A 19,198-nucleotide genomic window follows, 5' to 3' on the forward strand; every position below is an offset into this window, starting at 1 on the left:
CACCATACTCCATTTTCTCATATGATATTTGTTGTCTCGTTTTAGGTGCAATTTTGTGAAGCATTTCTGTCCTTAACCCCCCCTCCCCTCCCCCATAGAAGTTATTGTAATATCACCGACAGAAGTGGGACATTTCACTTGGACTCTTCCTTATCTCAGATGGATTTCTTCTATGTTTTTCCCTTGTAGTGCTTTATCCCACTTTCTGATGACCTTGTCTAATACCAAATTTAAGAGAATCAGTGAGAGCCCATCACCTTGCTGAACGCCTGTGTTAGTTTTGAAGTTTTCAGAAACTTCTAGGAATTTAAGTTTTGAAGTCATGTCTGTAAGTATTTGTTCAACAAATTATCTGGTGGTTTTGTCAATATCCACTTCTTCTAGTGCTAGGAATACAACCTCTCTATGGAGTCATAGGGTTTTTTGAAGTTAGTGAAGGTAATGACTGTCTTAAGATTCTGTATTGTTCTGATCCTGAGGATTGTTTCCAAATTAAAATTTTCCCTTGGCACAGTCGTGATTTATATAAGCAAACATAAAGAATGTGCACTCTGAAGCAATATTGGCATTTGATGATCCTTTTTTCCGTTAAAAATGGGAAGAAGGATAAAATTTTTAGTTTCTTAAAACTGTTCCAAATAAATAATTTTATGTCAGTGCCTACGATTTCCTGTCCTCTTATCCCTTTATCCAACTCTAGTCCCATAAACTTTACCTAGCAATGGGAAAAACATTAGTAATACATGGCACTCTGTGTAATGTCGATTTTGCAGAGTTTGCAGAATGAGTTCCGTCACAACTTTTACTCATGTCAAAACTGTTGCAGGAAATTGATGTCTACACTTAAGTATATTTTAACAGTATAGTGCAGAAAGTAAAAAAAAAAAAAAAACATTTTCTACAATGGAAAGCAGACTTGAATGAGAGCACAATAATACCTCTAACAGTTTAGTAACTGGTCTACAGCTGATACCAGACCAATATTCAACACACTCCATAACAGCAGATGCCATGGAAATTGTAAGCAATTATAACAGTTATAGCAACCTCCCCTCTTTGGACAATGTTATTAGTGGACCCGCACAAAGCAGTTGTACAGTTGAAATGAGACTGAGCATTTATAAAACCAGACAGGTAACAATCTCCATGCAGCAATGCAAATTTATTGATTACTGTCTGAATGCTAAGTAGACTTAAATTTCAAGTGCTCCTAATTCCTTATTACCTCAAGAAGCATTAAACAGCAAGTCTTCCATTAGTCATCATATACAGTAAACAAAAAGAATCACTATACAGACAATTATGTTAGCCCACTCAGTAGTGAGGAGGAGTGATGTGAAGAAAATATCAGGAGACTGAATCCTATAACAATAGGAAAACATCTTTATGGTTACCTTCAGTGTACGAGTGACATGCAGAAACAGGATAAAAATAGAACTCTCCAAGGTGGCCAGTTCACAAATGGAGTCTCCAAGAATCAATCCTTGTGAAAGCAAAATTATACACATTAAAATAGCAATGTATTAAGAACACGATCTGGATCAACTTTTTGATAAATGAATTACAAAGTGTAGATAAATTTCACATTACCTGCGATTGCACCAGTGATAGGAATACAAATGTGTCAGCAATTTTGTAACTCTACTAATTCTAGGTCGGTATTTGTAAACAGGAAATCCCTCAAATTTGAACTGATATTTGCAAAATAGACACCTTGCAGCTATCTCATATTGTGTCTTACAACCCTACCCCCCCCCCCCCCCTCTCCGTCCAGAATGCAGCATTTTTGAAGAGACAGGTGTAAAAGAAAAGGAGTAGCATTTTTTGTTGGGATACTGATTTCACTATTAAAAAGATACGTTGATCAGCTTCCATGATGCAATGGTGCATGTCCAATTAATGTCTTGACTCCTTTCCATATTTGCATTACATTTTCCACCAAGTTGAGTTTCAATTTTGAAACTCAATAGTGGTATTATTGTGTTCTCATCCAAGTCTGCTTTCCATTATAGAAATGTTTCTTTATATTCTACACTACAAAAAATATACTGTTAAAGTATACTGAAGTGTAGACATCAGTTTCTTCCAGCAGTCTTGAAACAAGTAAAGTTGTGTGGGAACTCATTCTGCAAACTCATCATCATTAAACAGTGTGAACTATTAATGTGACCAGTCCATGTGGAGGGTCCTCATGCACCCAAACTGTGATGGCCTCTTGACTATACGAGGAATGCACAGTCCGAGCAGTTACATACTCACTCATTCTGAAGAGTAGGTGCATGTCTGTCTCTGGAACTGGACTCCGGGCAATGGCCATAAAACTAGATGGGCATTGCCCTGGCCGGGTGGCTACCCTTTGGAGAACCCTCATTCTGAGAGTAGTTGGCATCATGGCAGACATCTCATGCAGTTAAGGGACCAAAGCTATCAGCCAGTGCCTGTGAGGTTCTGGCAGTCTCTTCAGACAAACTTGAGCTTCAATGTAGATAATTATGGCTCCAAGAACTTGCCCTTATTGGTCACACTATGAGTCAAAATCTAAATCAAGTGGACTTGAGAAACTTACTCCCCTCAGCTGCTGATTTGCACCCAAACTGACGCAGTATCCTTTGTAGCTATTTAGCTGTTGTTCATCTGTAGATAGTATCAAAAATGTTTTTTAATGTAACATATCACTTTGGTAAAGTGAATGATCATCTCCTCTGTAAAAAGGTTATATAAGTCTGGTGCATGGTGGAGGTACAACATACCGCTACCAGTCATTTCATTTCAAGTTCCACTTGCAAGTAGAGTAAGGGGAAAACGACTGTTTATAAACCTTTTTACGAGCCCTAATTTCTCTTATTTTAGCTTCATGGTCCTTAGGCAGAATGTACATCGGTGGGAGTAGAACCGTATTAAGTTGGCTTCAACTGCCAATTCTCTAAATTTCCACAATAGTGCCTTGTGAAAAGAGCTTTGTCTTCCCTTCAGGGATTCCCTTTTGAGTTCATGAAGCATCTCTCTAAACTTGCGTGGTGTCAAACCTACTGGTAACAACCTCTGAATTGCTTCAATGGTTTCCTTTAATCCAACCTGGTAGGGATCCCAAACAGTAGGTCAGTACTCAAGAATGGTTCACACTAGCATGCTATATGCCATGTCCTTCATAGGCAACCTACACTTTCCCAAAATTCTCCCAGAAAAACGAAGTCAAGTATTCACCTTCTCAACCCGATGTACTCATTCTATTTCATATTGCTTTATGACATTACGCCTAGATATTTCATTGATGCGACTGTATCAAGCAGCACACTACTAATGCTGTATTCGAGCATTACAGGATTGTTTTTCCTACGTATCTGCATTAACTTACACTTTTCTATATTTCGAGCTAGCTGCCACTCATTTCACCACTTAGAAATTCTGTCTAAGTCGTCTTGTACCCTCCTACAGTCACTCAATGACAAAACCTTCCAAACATCACAGCATCATCAGCAAATGACCAGAAATTGGTGCTCAATGAGTCGAGCAGATTGTTTATGTGTGTAGAGAATGAGAATGCCCCCATAACTCTTCTTTGGGGCTCTCCCGATGATATACGTGTGTCTGATGAACACTCGCCATTGTGGGCACTGTATTGAGGCCTGTTACTTAAATGTATTGCAACACTTATGCTTTCAAAATATACAAAAAAGACTCAAACTTTTTTAGTAATAAGTTGCTGTTTCCTCAAGTAACCAAAATAGGTTATTGCAATACCTAGGAGTTTTGTAGCAGGAAATGTAACATGCTTTTCATATACTTAACTCAGAAAGATTGATGCTGATTCTGGTTGTTGTTTGTGATAATTCTTAATTCTTTTTCACATTGAAAGTCCTGGATTTTTCTTTAGATAATTATATATATATGATGTGGAAAAGATTTCATACTTTTTGAATAAATCTTGACATACAAGAATGAGATTTTCACTCTGCAGCGGAGTGTGCGCTGATATGAAAAGTTTGGAAGGTAGGAGACGAGGTACTGGCAGAAGTAAAGCTGTGAGTACCGGGCGTGAGTCATGCTTCGGTAGCTCAGTTGGTAGAGCACTTGCCCGCGAAAGGCAAAGGTCCCGAGTTCGAGTCTCGATCGGGCACACAGTTTTAATCTGCCAGGAAGTTTCTTGACATCCAAGTTAAGCAATTTCCTTGTTTATTAACAGCTTTCATTTCCAACATCCCTCATATAGACCACAACTGCTGCCGTACAACAAATCAACAACAACTGAGTAACAACTGCATTGCTCTGGCCTAACACTGACTTGTATATTGATTCTATGACAGCAAATGATACTTATAGTATTGTTATGATTGGTGTTTCATGTAATTTACATTGAAAAATGATTAATATAAATAATTTCACATGTGACACAAAGGTCAAGACGAGATTTGTGAGTGTTTTTAAGCAATTGTTTTGTCAATTAAAATTTTTACTGTCATACGTTTTGTGAAATAAATCCCTGTAACAATAAATATACAAGTATGGAAAATTTCACCAAAACGGTTTGGCAGCAATTTACTGCCACCCCCTGCCACCTTTCTGGACATCGGTCTTGTGATCCCTTACTTCCTAAATTGTAGCTTAGTCACTATACAATGACCTTTGTGACATCACTTTACATTTATCCTTTCATTTCTTTGTCACCACCCAATGAACCATTTGATACATTGGGCTCTCCAAAAGGGCCAACTAACAATTTTATACCTCTGCCATCATCCTTCATCCCCATTCCATCAGACTGTATCAACAAGATTGTCAGTGACATCTCCCAGTGACCACAATGTGCTGTTGTAACTGCTATCACCTGTTATGGACCCCCATCCACCAGCAGCTAGTACCATAGTGGACCAAAGATGTTACAACAGCTATTCAGGACCATCAAATGGATCTGCAATATCTCAAGCAACATCTTTCATGTACCACCCTCATATTTTTATCTCTGGGTGAAAGCTCACTGCCTGATTAAACACAGGATGGAAGGAAGGAAGGAATCCTGGAAGGGCTTCATCTCCTCGTGGATGTATGCTTCTTCGTCCAAGGTGTGGTCTAAGCTCTGTAGTCTACCGGGCCACCGAAGATCAACAGCTTTTCTGGTTCTCCTCCTTCACAGCAATATTTCTACTGATGCATTAGTTCATGCTGTTCATCATGACGTATTTTGCTATAATGTCAGTGTCCTCTTCTTAGCTGACTACCATTTGAACTTCCCTCTATAATCCTGAGTTATGTGTTAAACTTTCACTGTCTAGGAATTGCTCTATGCTCTCGACATGTCACATGATATCGCTCCAGGCTCTGGTTCGTTTCATACTCAGATGATCATAATCTGAGTGCGACTGATGGACTCCATGTACCCAGTGTCTTCTACTGCATTAGGCTACAAGGTGTGTCCCTTCACAGTGGAGATATAGTGGCATCATCCTGATCCTTAAACAAGACAAAAACCCTGTGTCCATTGACAGTGACCAACAGAGTAGTCTCTCTAATATGCTATGCAAATTGGAAGGATCGTAGCCTGACAAATATGCTGGGCTCTTGAATCACGGGGCCTTTTGTTACCCTATCGTAGTGATACCCAGGAGGGGCAGTCCGCAGTTGACCATCTTTTAGCCTGGAAACAACAATGCAACAGATTTTTTCTAAATGCCAAATTTCATTGCAGTCTTTTTCACCTGCATAAGGCATGTTTCACTGCTTGATGCCATCATGTTTTACTTATGCTCCACGACTAGGACTTTAAGGCTCCCTACCGATTTACTCCTGTGCTGTATGTCTGTGACATTTTTGTTTGGTGTAGCCTTAAATTTAATGCCCATTCCAAGGAGTCATTCAAAGGACATCTGCTTGGACAATTTCCCATGGCTTCCAGATCCTCCCACAAAAACATAAGTCGTGTATTTCCGTCATTGTAGCCTGTCCACTAGGATATTCAGAGCTTTGACGTTGTTGCATAGTCCAGGTTTTTGAGACTTGTATTTGATAAAAACATCTCTGCCCATATTCATCAACTTAAGACTAACTGCATGGTGAAGCTTAATGCTTTCTGCTTCCTTGCCCACACCTCTCGGGATGTTGATCGTGCTACTCTACTCTATATTTATCATCTGCTGTTGTCATCCCAGCTCGGTCATGGTTTGCAGATTAATGTCTCAGCAGCACCTTTGGCTTTTAAATTATTTAGTACATCATCATGGAGTAAGATTAGCCACTGTTGTCTTCTGGACTATTCCCATAGAGTGTCTCCTCGCCAAAGTTGGGGTCTTACCTCTTCAGTTGTAATGGAACCAACTCTTGCTCTCTTACGGAATCACCATACAACACTTTCCTAATCAACCAGTTTCCGACTTATCAAATTCTTTCTTCATACAGGGGGTGCTTATCCCCCAGACGCTCACCCTGGGAAGGATTTTCCTACAGGAGTGCATCTCGAGACCCTCTCCAGACCATCCGCCAACGTTCCTTATTATGTTGCTCTCCATGTGTTCCCAAACACTCTCCAAGTATTTCCACGCATCTGGACCATGAATTAGGACCAATCTATGTCAAAGACATAAAGTTTCAGTTGCCCCCATGATCTTTCAGCATCTGTATCAGAGTGCTGAGATCACTTACACTGATGTCTGCCCCCGTTAGCTGAGTGGTCAGCGCGACAGAATGTCAAGACCCGGGTTCAATTCGCGGCTGGGTCAGAGATTTTCTCTGCTCAGGGACTGGGTGTTGTGTTGTCCTAATCATCATCATCATCATTTCGTCCCCAACCACGCGCAAGCCTCCGAAGTGGCGTCAAATCGAAAGATTTTCACCTGGCGATCTGTCTACCCCACAGGAGGCCCTAGTCACACAACATTTTATTTACTTGCACTGGCAACTCTAAAGCCACGAGCAGAACATGTCGTGTTTTTACAACTCCCTTCAGTCAGAAACAGCATTTGTGTCAAAACACGTACTGTTTTTGTATGGAGATAAGTCGTTACCAGACAGAGGCATAGTTTTACTGTACACAACTCCCTCAAACATACATTAATTTGCAGTGACTTATGAGTAGTCTCCAGGCTATTAATTAGTGTTACTCTTTTCACCCTATAATATCTGCTATCCACGATATTTCCTCTTACTTCAGTTGTACTACCAGCTCGGTAGTCTTTATGTGGGGCCCAAGTCAAGTGGGTATCTCAGGAAATAAATTGGCTGCCTGTGTGGAGAGAGAAGCAACTACTCATTCACTTTTATGATCCCAGGCATGGATTGAAGAGTGCAGATAAGATCCCTACTCAGTTGGAGGTGGAACAACTCTCATAAACCCCACTCTATCGAGGAGCCTACACTGCACATCCCTTCTCCTCCTGTTCTTCCCAGAAGGAATCCGCTATCCTGCATCATCCCAACATCAGTCAAACTAAGTTAACCCACAGCTTTACCCTATGCAACGATCTACCCCACATTGTGGTTGCAGAACCTTACAGACAGTAGCTCAATCCATGTCAAATGCTCCCTCCTCCTGGCTCTCGATTTCAAGCATGGTCTTGCAAATTCTTTGCCACTAATATTGGCAGACAATGTACAGAGAGGTGAACTGGTTCTTTATTTCCTCTGAGAAAGAGATTTCTATTCTGAGAACTGATGTTTTAAACTGCATTCAAGATGGGGTGGCTCGGTTGGGGTTCGGGAATCTCCTTCCACGTGCTATGCCCAATGCGTCCTCAACCCTGTTTCCTGAGCCAGCTGCCCTAGTCATTTCTCTTTCACTCTGTTTTTAATTATTTCTAGATGCAGTTAGCCTTTTTTTCTGCTGCAGCATATTTTACATTTTTAGGATTGCCCTTTTATATAGCACTTTGATGAGGGACAAACTTCAAGGCTTTCTCATCCTTGATACTAGCTGATGTCAAAAGAACAGTTGAACAAGTGATCATGCTCCCTCCAAAGAGTGGCTTCTATTCCCATCTGTAACATTGGGGGTTGGACATTTGTGGGAGGGTGTCTCCCATCATATACTGAGCCCAGGGAAACACTCGACTACATCCACTCACTTACCACTCTGATTATTTTGCACTTCCTTTTTGTGATTGTTGTTTTTACTGATGTTCATGAGGTTTTTAGCCTTTCCATTTTTACTGTTATGCTTGTTCTCCACCTGTTGTGAAGGAATTATTCATTCAGTTACTGTGTTATCCCTGCATCGGATCAACAGCAGTTGGATATGGGGGAGATGTGTCTAGCCCAGGGCCGGCCAAACACTGCACAGTGTGCAGACGTGCGGAAGTGCTGCACATGTGCGACAGCAACATCTGTTATTCGACATGTGTCCTAAATGAACGGCGGCGGCTCCTCTTCCCTGTTTATGTGGTACAAGCAAGAGCGCAATATACCCAGTCTCGTTTACCCCTGGTGACCGTAACCTTAACAGAGAAGTACTGAGAAATGGCAGGTACTGTGAAAAAGCAAAGGACAGTAGATCTATGTTCTCAGTCAATTCGATCAAGCATCAGTGATGAAAATCTCCCGCAACTGCTTGCGTTTGTCAGTGAGCCGTGCTTTTGTGCCCGATATTAACTATATCATTTCTCATAACCAGCGATAAACGTATTTGGATTTATTCCTTTCATAATTAAAAATTATTGTTTACTAACTGCGCATTATTGCCTCATTCTGCTCCATGTTACATTATTATCAGGAAAATTGGTCATCAAACAGATTGTTGTACACTTACATTTAGGCTTTTTTTTTTTAAATGTGTGAAGGGCTATGCTCAGCTGAAGTTGATAAAATGAAACATTCATCTAATTGTCGATTATTATGCAGATTTCGGACGGAACTGATGAAAGATATAGCAACAATGGTACAGGTGATCATTGAGAGGTCTGCGGTTGTCATTCTGTTCAGAGGTCAGTGAGACAGAAATTATGTGGCTGTAACTGAGGGCACCGAGAGTTAGTTATAGGAAACCTTGCATTGGTTTAATGTTATTTGAAATCATGATTAAGGTTCGTTGGAAGTCGCTAAGTGCTTTCTTTTTTTAAATACTAGATCAAAAACATTACGCGTATTTATGTGCCGTCAGTCAAGCTGCCTTAATAAAAATCCACGGTTGTTAACTGTATTACTTGTCTTACTGGGTTAAACTGTTAACATAAAAGTAGACGTCTCAATGAGTAGACTGTGACAGTATTTTAAATGTTTAATACGCAAAATACCTTCCCATGGCTGGCTTGCAAGCTGTGGGAAGAGCACTAGAATGTGCCGGTACAGAGTATCCCAGCAAGTGGATAAAGCAACATCTGTGCGTAGAAACATGCACTACATGAACGGTGATGGCTGCGGTGTGCACGCTGTGACCCGGAAGTTGCACATGTGCAGGAGCATCGCACGCGTGCAGAATTTCTGGCCAGCCCTGGTCTAGCCACAGATGAGTCCGGAGGAAGGGGTGTGGGGTGGGGGATATTGTCTGCTCTCTGGCCTGTAGATTGGCCCTGCCTATATGCTTTTATCTCTCATTCAGTTGTTTCTTATTCTTGGCACCAATATTGCTTTCAATATCTCAATTTTACCACTCCTACAAACTATCACAATTAATTCAATTTTATGGCTCATTCCACTAACTCTAGATGGACTCCCTATTCAGCAAGAGACTGATGACCTTGTTATTTAGTCCCTCAATCTCCTCAACCCATTTTTGCCGCAGTATGACAATTCAGTCAAATTTATGGCTCATCTCACAAACTCCAAGTGGACTACCCCTTAATTGAGAGACTGATGATCTTGTTGTTTAGTCCCTTAACCCCTCAGCCAACCATCCTGGCTAAATTTTTGGAAGAAATTCTAAATCAGTTGTATGAAGATCAAGAGGACCACCAAAACAGTGAACCTCCTGCCTCTTGACATCACTATAGTTTCTACAAAATCTGAAAGTTATTTACCAGATTCTTGCTGTAGTTTCATGATAAATTTATGCATTGTGAATGTCTTAATTATTTTAAAATGTATTTTTAATGAGCAGTTATTGCTAAATGTATTTTGCCGTAACCGAATCGCATGACAGAGAGACCAAATAAATATTTTTTTAAATTATTTTTACTGGTTCTAATCAGTGTATGAATGCTTCTGCTTTCTGTTTTGATTTCAGTTTCTGGATTCTCAGCATATTGATAAATTAACAACGTATCTGCAAGCTCTGCATAAACAAGGTCTTGCAACTGAGGATCATACAACATTATTACTCAACTGTTACACAAAATTGAATAATACAGAAAAACTTAAGGAATTTATCATGGTAAGTTCAATGACGAAGTTCTTCTACCAAGTGCACATCCTAATGCAGAAGTTCAGCTATCACAAAATGAAGAGCCTTAAGTGCTCTGTTGTTACGTATTTCAGTGACATTACACTAGCTACAAGATTTTTGTTTAAGCTTGAATCTTGAATATTGTTCCTTTTCAAAGAGGGTGGCAGAGAGAGGGGGATGTGATTAAATTGAATGGTCATGTGTAGAGTTTACCATTAAATACAAGGGGCTGTACCTCTAACAATATTGAAAATAAGGAATGTAACACTATAACAGATATATACACTTACATTAGTTAGATAACAGCCACTTTGAGAAGCTAATAATATTTTCAACAGTGAAAATTAGTTTTATCAAATGCTTTTTAGTGCAGGTTTCCAGCTATACTTGTCTGTTACACCAATGAAAGTAAATTAATGTTCATATGTTAATGCCTACTGTGTTGTTACTGCTTGAGGTCAGTGATATTATAAGACTTAAAACAACCAGGTCTTTTGCGTGTGTTTATTGGTTCTAGTGCAATATTTGTGATGGTTGTGCCATTGCAAAACAATATACAGTTTTGCACTGGAGTTGTCAGTAAAGGTAGATAACTCCACAGTTAGTTTTTACCTTGTTGGTATACTTTGATGGGGAATGTACAATAATTAATAGAATAAAGATAAGTTGGCACATCTTGCATTCTGATGTTGAGTTATTAATTATATCTGTCCATAGTATAATGCCTGACAAAATGCAGCTGTAGTGAAAAGTTGTAGCGAACCCTTTACTAGGTGGTGCTTCTTTCGTAGCATGCAGTCCTTTAGTAGCATAACATAAGTAGTAGTAGTAGTAGGAGATTAGTGTTTAACGTCCCATCAACATTAAGGTCATTAGAGACGGAGCACAAGCTCGGATTAGGAAAGGATTAGGAAGGAAATCGGCCATGCCCTTTCAAAGGAACCATCCCAGCATTTGCCTGAAACGATTTAGGAAAATAATGGAAAACCTAAATCAGGATGGTCGGAGATGGGTTTGAACCATCGTCCTCCGAAATGTGAGTCCAGTGTGCTGACCACTGCACCACCCTGCTCAGTAAATATAAGCACTTCATTTATATATTCTTCTCAAATTCGTTGGATAACAATATCCAGACAAAGATAGAGAGCATATTTAAGCTTGTCGTTAGCCCAAGTTCACTAAAATGAAGCTGTTTTAGGAAATACACAAGGTTTTTCACGTGGAGGTTGCATTTTCCAGTGGATGGGCAATGTAATCCATCACATGTATCGCCAGTTCATTGACGATAATAGTACGCCATGTGTGTGGCTGCAAATTTCTCCAGACCCTCTCTTCCCCCTCTTTCTTTCACCTGCAGAGCCATATTAGTCCTCTGGACTTAAAAAGAAAATTAAATGATGGAAGAAAACATTTTGTAAAGTGATTTATGACCGACCCATTTATATATAAGACCACACTGCAGTTTAGCATGTAGAAGTGCACGAAAAAGTCTTTGAATAGTGATGTTTGTTTTATGGTAAAGTGTGAGACACTACACAATTAATGTCACAAATAAATTATAATATTTTCAGACCAAAGACCGTGAAGTTGATTTTGATGTTGAAATCGCTATTAAAGTATGCCGCCAAGTATCTAGAGAGGATGCTCTTATGCTAGCAAAAAAACATGGTATGCATAGTTGGTATTTAAAGATTCAGATAGAAGATCTTCTGAAGTATAAAGAAGCACTGGAATACATAGGCAGCTTGGAATTTGAAGAGGTAGGGTAATTAGTGTGATTTAGTTTAATTTTATATTGTTACATCTAAGCAAAAATTAAGCACATGTATTCTAATTTTTCTTTTATTCAGGCTGAATCAAATATGAAGAAATATGGAAATATTTTGATCCAACATGCTCCAGATGAAGCAACACAGTTTCTGAAAAGATTGTGTACAGATTATAGACCAAGTAACAAACCTCTTGTTGATCAGGTAAATGGTCTGATACTATAATTGCCAAGTTCTGGTTCATCAATTACAATGTCTCAAGAAGATTGTGTGTTCTATTTTACAAGTATTCCACACAATTTTATAAATAATGTTAAGTAAAATTTTCTGCAGTGAATACGAAAAATGCTTGACACAAAAGTATCAACAATGTAGAAAAAGACAGGTTGCTACTTACCTTGAAGTAGACATGTCAAGTTGCAGACAGGCACATTTAAAAGTGTCTTTTAATTGTGCCTGTCTGCAACTTGATGTGTCTTGTGGATGGTAAGTAGTATTCTGTCTTTACCTACATTGATGATATTCATACCTGGAGTTCCCATTGTTTGATACAAAAGTGTTTATCAAATGCTTTATTATCAGATGACAATAATAATGCTTGGTTTTGCTAGTTGTTAGTTATTGTGATTGATATTGTTTAGAGTATGTTGGATGGTTCTTCTTCTTTGCACGTGGAACGAGCAAACCCAGAAGATTTCATTCATCTGTTCCTAAATAATTCTGAGAGGCTTGTGGAATTTCTTGAACATTTAGTGAAGGTGAGTACTTCTGCACGCACTTATGTGTGCGTGCTTTTTATAATGTAAATTTATGTGATAGTTGTCAGTCACAAGTGTTGCTTTACCACCTAATGTGAATTGCAAAAATAGAATTTACTGCATATAAATTACATTAAGATATAGATAAAGTCAGTTTGCAGTACAGGTTTGTCTTTCTGACAAGATGTCATATGCATTGCAGCAGATCAAACATCAACCTTCCAAAACCAAAAGTTACTTTTCCAGAGTCTGGCAATGGCTACATCAGAAAAAGTATGAAAAGTTGTGCCTAACATCTTGACATAAAATCCCCAGCTATTTCATTTTTATTATTTTGACAGAAACTTAAAATCCTGAAACTATTCAGACAACTTGGGACCAGAACTCGGAAAAAATAAAACCTCATTCATATCTGTTTTGATGCTGATAGTTAAGTGTTGGGCTGCTAGAGAACATCCAGTCCTATATTTTTAATCTGGCTGTCATGCTTTTTTGCTGAGATGATTGCCACCAGATATTGCATTTACTGCATGCAGCTTTGGATTCTTGACAACAAACGCCTGCTTTCAGACTTCGTCCTGTATTGCTGTTTTGGCAGTGCTACCAAAAATTGATGGCTACAGTGATTCTGAGTTTGACATTGAATTTAACTGCTCAGAAAATGGAGAAGAATATGATGTTATTTCATTGGAGACTGAAAGTGACAACAGTTCACCAAATGACTAACAAGTGCTCGTGAATGGTACGAGATAAATATATCTGCTGTTCTCCAGCCAGTCCCTCCAAGATTTCTGACACAGCAAACCACTGTGAAGTACATGGTTCAATTTCATACCTACAAAGAAATTTAAAAATGACTACGTTTTAGGATACTTTAATCAATATCCAACGCATGGGTATGCTCAGGATTGGTGATCCTCAAGCTTAAAATTGTATCTGCGACTATGCAAAGTATTCTGCTATTTTATGTAATTTAGTTGCACTTGCTATAGTTTATATTCTTCAGTTCGAGGCAGGACCGACATATTTTTTTTTGATCTTTTGTAAATCTGTCATCATATTTGAGTGAATTTCGTGACACTGCAGTATTCATTTTAAATCAAGTTCATAACTGTGTTGACTACAGTATTCAGTCAGCTGAGCCATATATGTCCTCAATTTTATTCAAAATGTTCGTTAATTATTTACTTAAGAAGCAATTCACAAGTTGTCATTATGGTCCCGCATTAGCTGTAGAATATTTCAGAACAAATGAGAATTTGACCCGGGCTAGGACACAGAACTGGATTTCCCGCTTGTTACAAGTGATCGCCTTAACTACCTTGGCTATCCAAGCATGCCTGTAGGAGCAGCCCAATTCTCCATTTGTCCTGGTGAGAGAAAACAGTGCCTCACTTTCTGTCAGAATCACAGTACTGTAGCTTGAGCACAAGGGAGTGAAGACACTCTCCCCTACACTGCCCTTCTCCCCAATACACTGCCCTTCTCCCCAATACACTGCCCTTCTCCCCAATACATTGCCCTTCTCCCCAATACACTGCCCTTCTCCCCTTTGCACACCTTGTCATCCCTTCACAGCTGTTCTCCACTTGACCACTCTTCTCCCCTCCACCGCCCATGCCCTCTCTCGACCGCCCGTGCCCTCTCTCGACCGCCCGTGCCCTCTCTCGACCGCCCGTGCCCTCTCTCGACCGCCCGTGCCCTCTCTCGACCGCCCGTGCCCTCTCTCGACCGCCCGTGCCCTCTCTCGACCGCCCGTGCCCTCTCTCGACCGCCCGTGCCCTCTCTCGACCGCCCGTGCCCTCTCTCGACCGCCCGTGCCCTCTCTCGACCGCCCGTGCCCTCTCTCGACCGCCCGTGCCCTCTCTCGACCGCCCGTGCCCTCTCTCGACCGCCCGTGCCCTCTCTCGACCGCCCGTGCCCTCTCTCGACCGCCCGTGCCCTCTCTCGACCGCCCGTGCCCTCTCTCGACCGCCCGTGCCCTCTCTCGACCGCCCGTGGCCCAACTCGACCGCCCGTGGCCCAACTCGACCGCCCGTGGCCCAACTCGACCGCCCGTGGCCCAACTCGACCGCCCGTGGCCCAACTCGACCGCCCGTGGCCCAACTCGACCGCCCGTGGCCCAACTCGACCGCCCGTGGCCCAACTCGACCGCCCGTGGCCCAACTCGACCGCCCGTGGCCCAACTCGACCGCCCGTGGCCCAACTCGACCGCCCGTGGCCCAACGCGACCTCCCGTGCACCCTCTCGACCGCACATGCCCCCCCCCCCTCCCTGGGCAGATCGTGTGTCCCCCCCCCCTCCCTGGGCAGATCGTGTGTCCCCCCCCCTCCCTGGGCAGATCGTGCGCCCCCCCCCCAATGACAGATCGTGCCCCCCCCCCCCCCCAATGACAGATCGGGCCCCCCCATGACAGTTCGCCGCCCCCCCTCCCCCCCGCCAATTACAGATCGGGCCCCCCCTCATGACAGATCGGGCCCCCCCCCCCATGACAGATCGGGCCCCCCCTCATGACAGATCGGGCCCCCCCCCCCATGACAGATCGGGCCCCCCCATGACAGATCGGGCCCCCCCATGACAGATCGTGCCCACCCTCACCCCCGGGACAGATCGTTAACCACCGGGACAGATCGTTAACCACCGGGACAGATCGTTAACCACCGGGACAGATCGTTAACCACCGGGACAGATCGTTAACCACCGGGACAGATCGTTAACCACCGGGACAGATCGTTAACCCCCGGGACAGATCGTTAACCCCCGGGACAGATCGTGAACCCCCGGGACATATTGTGCCCCCCTGGACAGATCGTGCCTCCCTGGACAGATCGTGCCTCCCTGGACAGATCGTGCCTCCCTGGACAGATTGTGCCTCCCTGGACAGATTGTGCCCTCCCGGACCACACTTGACCCCCGCGTATATACACATGCCTCTCCTCTTCTCTGCCAAGTAGACCTCTTCCTCCCTATGCACCTATCTTCTCCGCTACGCATCCCTCTTCTCTTGTCCCCACTCCTCTTCTCCCCTCATACTCCTCTTCTCCCCTACACACTCCTCTTGTTCCCTACATACTCCTCCCTACCCTCTCCTCTTTGCCCTACATGCTTGTCTTCCCCCCTAGACATTCTTTTTTCCTCTACATGCTCAACTCCCCATGTACACTCCTCTATCTCCCTCCACACTCCTATTCCTGTTCTACACTCATCTTCCTCTTTCCACTCACCTCTTACTCTTTCCACACTCCTCTTACTCTCTCAATATTCCTCTTCCTAACTCAATATTCTTCATTGTCCCTCAGTACTCCTCATCGTCCCTCAGTACTCCTCATCGTCCCTCAGTACTCGTCTTTGTCCCTCAGTACTCGTCTTTGTCCCTCTGCACTCGTCTTTGTCCCTCTGCACTCGTCTTTGTCCCTCTGCACTCGTCTTTGTCCCTCTGCACTCGTCTTTGTCCCTCTGCACTCGTCTTTGTCCCTCTGCACTCGTCTTTGTCCCTCTGCACTCGTCTTTGTCCCTCTGCACTCGTCTTTGTCCCTCTGCACTCGTCTTTGTCCCTCTGCACTCGTCTTTGTCCCTCTGCACTCGTGTTCCTCCCTCTGCACTCGTGTTCCTCCCTCTGCACTCGTGTTCCTCCCTCTGCACTCGCGTTCCTCCCTCTGCACTCGCGTTCCTCCCTCTGCACTCGCGTTCCTCCCTCTGCACTCGCGTTCCTCCCTCTGCACTCGCGTTCCTCCCTCTGCACTCGCGTTCCTCCCTCTGCACTCGCGTTCCTCCCTCTGCACTCGCGTTCCTCCCTCTGCACTCGCGTTCCTCCCTCTGCACTCGCGTTCCTCCCTCTGCACTCGCGTTTCTCCCTCAGTACTCCTCTTGCTCCCTCCACACTCCTCTTGCTCCCCTCTCTTCCTGCCTCCATGCTCCTCTTTCCCACTCAGTGCTGCTTTTCTTCGCTCCACACACCTCATTCCCCCTGCACGCTACTCTTTCCCCATGCATGCTACCCTTTCCCCCAGCGTGCTACCCTTTCCCCCTGCACACTATTTTTTCCCCCTGCACACTATTCTTTCCCCCTGCACACTATTCTTTCCCCCTGCACACTATTCTTTCCCCCTGCACGCTACTCGTTCCCCCTGCACACTACCCTTTCCCCCTGCACGGTACCCTTTTCCCCTTTCCCTTCTGCACATTCCCATCACCCCCATCTCTCTCACCTTGTCCCCTCTCACTCACTCCCCACTCACACCCTCTCCACTCACCCCCTTCCCACCCACTCCCCTCTCACACCCTCCCCACTCACCCCCTCCCACACACTCCCCACTCACCCCCTCCCACACACTCCCCACTCACCCCCTCCCACACACTCCCCTCTCACACCCTCTCCACTCATTCCCTCCCCTCTCACACCCTCTCCACTCATTCCCTCCCCTCTCACACGCTCCCCTCTCACACGCTCCCCTCTCACACGCTCCCCCCTCACACGCTCCCCCTCACACGCCCCCCCCTCACACGCCCCCCCTCACACGCCCCCCCTCACACGCCCCCCCTCACACGCCCCCCCCTCACACGCCCCCCCCTCACACGCCCCCCCCTCACACGCCCCCCCCTCAACGCCCCCCCCTCACACGCTCGCCCCTCACACGCTCCCCCCTCACACGCTCCCCCCTCACACGCTCCCCCCTCACACGCTCCCCCCTCACACGCTCCCCCCTCACACGCTCCCCCCTCACCCTCTCACACCCTCACCCTCTCACATGCTCCCCTCTCCCCCCTCTAACCCGCCCCCCTCTAACCCTCCCCTCTCTAACCCTCCCCCTCTAACCCGCCCCCCTCTAACCCGCCCCCCTCTAACCCGCCCCCTCTAACCCGCCCCCCTCTAACCCGCCCCCCTCTAACCCGCCCCCCTCTAACCCGCCCCCCTCTAACCCGCCCCCCTCTAACCCGCCCCCCTCTAACCCGCCCCCCTCTAACCCGCCCCCCTCTAACCCGCCCCCCTCTAACCCGCCCCCCTCTAACCGCCCCCCTCTAACCGCCCCCCTCTAACCGCCCCCCTCTAACCCGCCCCCCTATAACCCTCCCCCCTCTAACACTCCCCCCTCGAACCCTCCCCCTCTATCTCCCCCCCCCTCTATCTCCCCCCCTATCCCTCACCCCTCCCGCACACTCCCCCCACCCCCGCACTCCCTCCTCTCACACACTCCCTCCTCTCACACACTCCCCACTCTCACACACTCCCCACTCTCACACACTCCCCACTCTCACACACTCCCCACTCTCACACACTCCCCCCTATCACACACTCCCCCCTCTTACCCTCCACCCCTTACCCTCCCCCCTTGCCATCCCCACTCTTACCCTCCCTTCTCTTAACCTCCCCTCTCTTTACCTCCCCCCCTCTCACCCTCCCCTCTCTTTACCACCCCCCTCTCGCCCTCCCCTCTCTTACCATGCCCTGTCTCCCTCACCCCCCTCTCACCCTCCCCTCTCCCCCCCTCGCCACTCTCCCCTTCCCTTGTCACCTCCTCCCCTCCTACTCTCTCCCCTCTAACCCATTCCCCTGTAACACCCTCCCAACCCCTCCCCTCACTCACCCCTACCCCATCTGCACTGTCACCTCTCACCCCCCATCCTCTCTGCATGCTCCCCTCTCACCCCTCCCCTCTGCACACTCCTCTCTAACCCCCGCCTCTCTGCATGCTTCTCTCTCACACCCCTCTAGATGTTCCCCATTGCAGGCTCCCTCCCGTCCCACACTATTCTGCACGTGCCCACTGCAAGCTCCCCTTTACAAGCTCCCCTCTGCATGCTCCCCTCTGCAAGTTTCCTTTCACCCACTCTCTTCATTATGTTCCCCTCTCAACCTCTTCTTCCTGCATGTCCCCTCTCACCCCTCCCCTGCCACACCCTCCCCTCTCACCCCTCCGGTCTCACATGTCCCCTCTCACCCCTCCCCTCTCACATGTCCCCTCTCACCCCTCCCCTCTCACATGTTCCCTCTCATCCCTCCCCTCTCACCCCCTCCCCTCTCACCCCCTCCCCTCTCACCCCCTCCCCTCTCACCCCCTCCCCTCTCACACCCTCCCCTCTCACCCCCTCACCTCTCACCCCCTCACCTCTCACCCCCTCGCCTCTCACCCCCTCGCCTCTCACCCCCTCGCCTCTCACCCCCTCGCCTCTCACCCCCTCGCCTCTCACCCCCTCGCCTCTCACCCCCTCACCTCTCACCCCCTCGCCTCTCACCCCCTCGCCTCTCACCCCCACGCCTCTCACCCCCACGCCTCTCACCCCCACGCCTCTCACCCCCACGCCTCTCACCCCCACGCCTCTCACCCCCACGCCTCTCACCCCCACGCCTCTCACCCCCTCTCCTCTCA

At 45.6% G+C, this 19,198-nt stretch overlaps 1 protein-coding gene and 1 non-coding gene across 2 annotated transcripts in view; one reads left to right on the forward strand and one right to left on the reverse strand.

Moving 5' to 3' along the window:
- The window catches only part of LOC126458065 (vacuolar protein sorting-associated protein 11 homolog), a 177,810-nt gene that overhangs the window by 101,936 nt on the left and 56,676 nt on the right, over window positions 1-19,198 (forward strand). The window contains exons 10-13 of the mRNA XM_050094866.1: window positions 10,145-10,291; window positions 11,875-12,063; window positions 12,154-12,276; window positions 12,714-12,830. Of these exons, the coding sequence (XP_049950823.1) occupies window positions 10,145-10,291; window positions 11,875-12,063; window positions 12,154-12,276; window positions 12,714-12,830 (576 nt within the window). The remainder of the gene's footprint in view (window positions 1-10,144; window positions 10,292-11,874; window positions 12,064-12,153; window positions 12,277-12,713; window positions 12,831-19,198) is intronic.
- Window positions 11,303-11,374, reverse strand: Trnav-cac (transfer RNA valine (anticodon CAC)). Its single transcript has one exon. It is a non-coding gene; the product is annotated as a tRNA-Val (tRNA).

This window comes from Schistocerca serialis, chromosome 2, assembly GCF_023864345.2.
Source record: "Schistocerca serialis cubense isolate TAMUIC-IGC-003099 chromosome 2, iqSchSeri2.2, whole genome shotgun sequence".
Lineage (NCBI taxonomy): Eukaryota > Metazoa > Arthropoda > Insecta > Orthoptera > Acrididae > Schistocerca > Schistocerca serialis.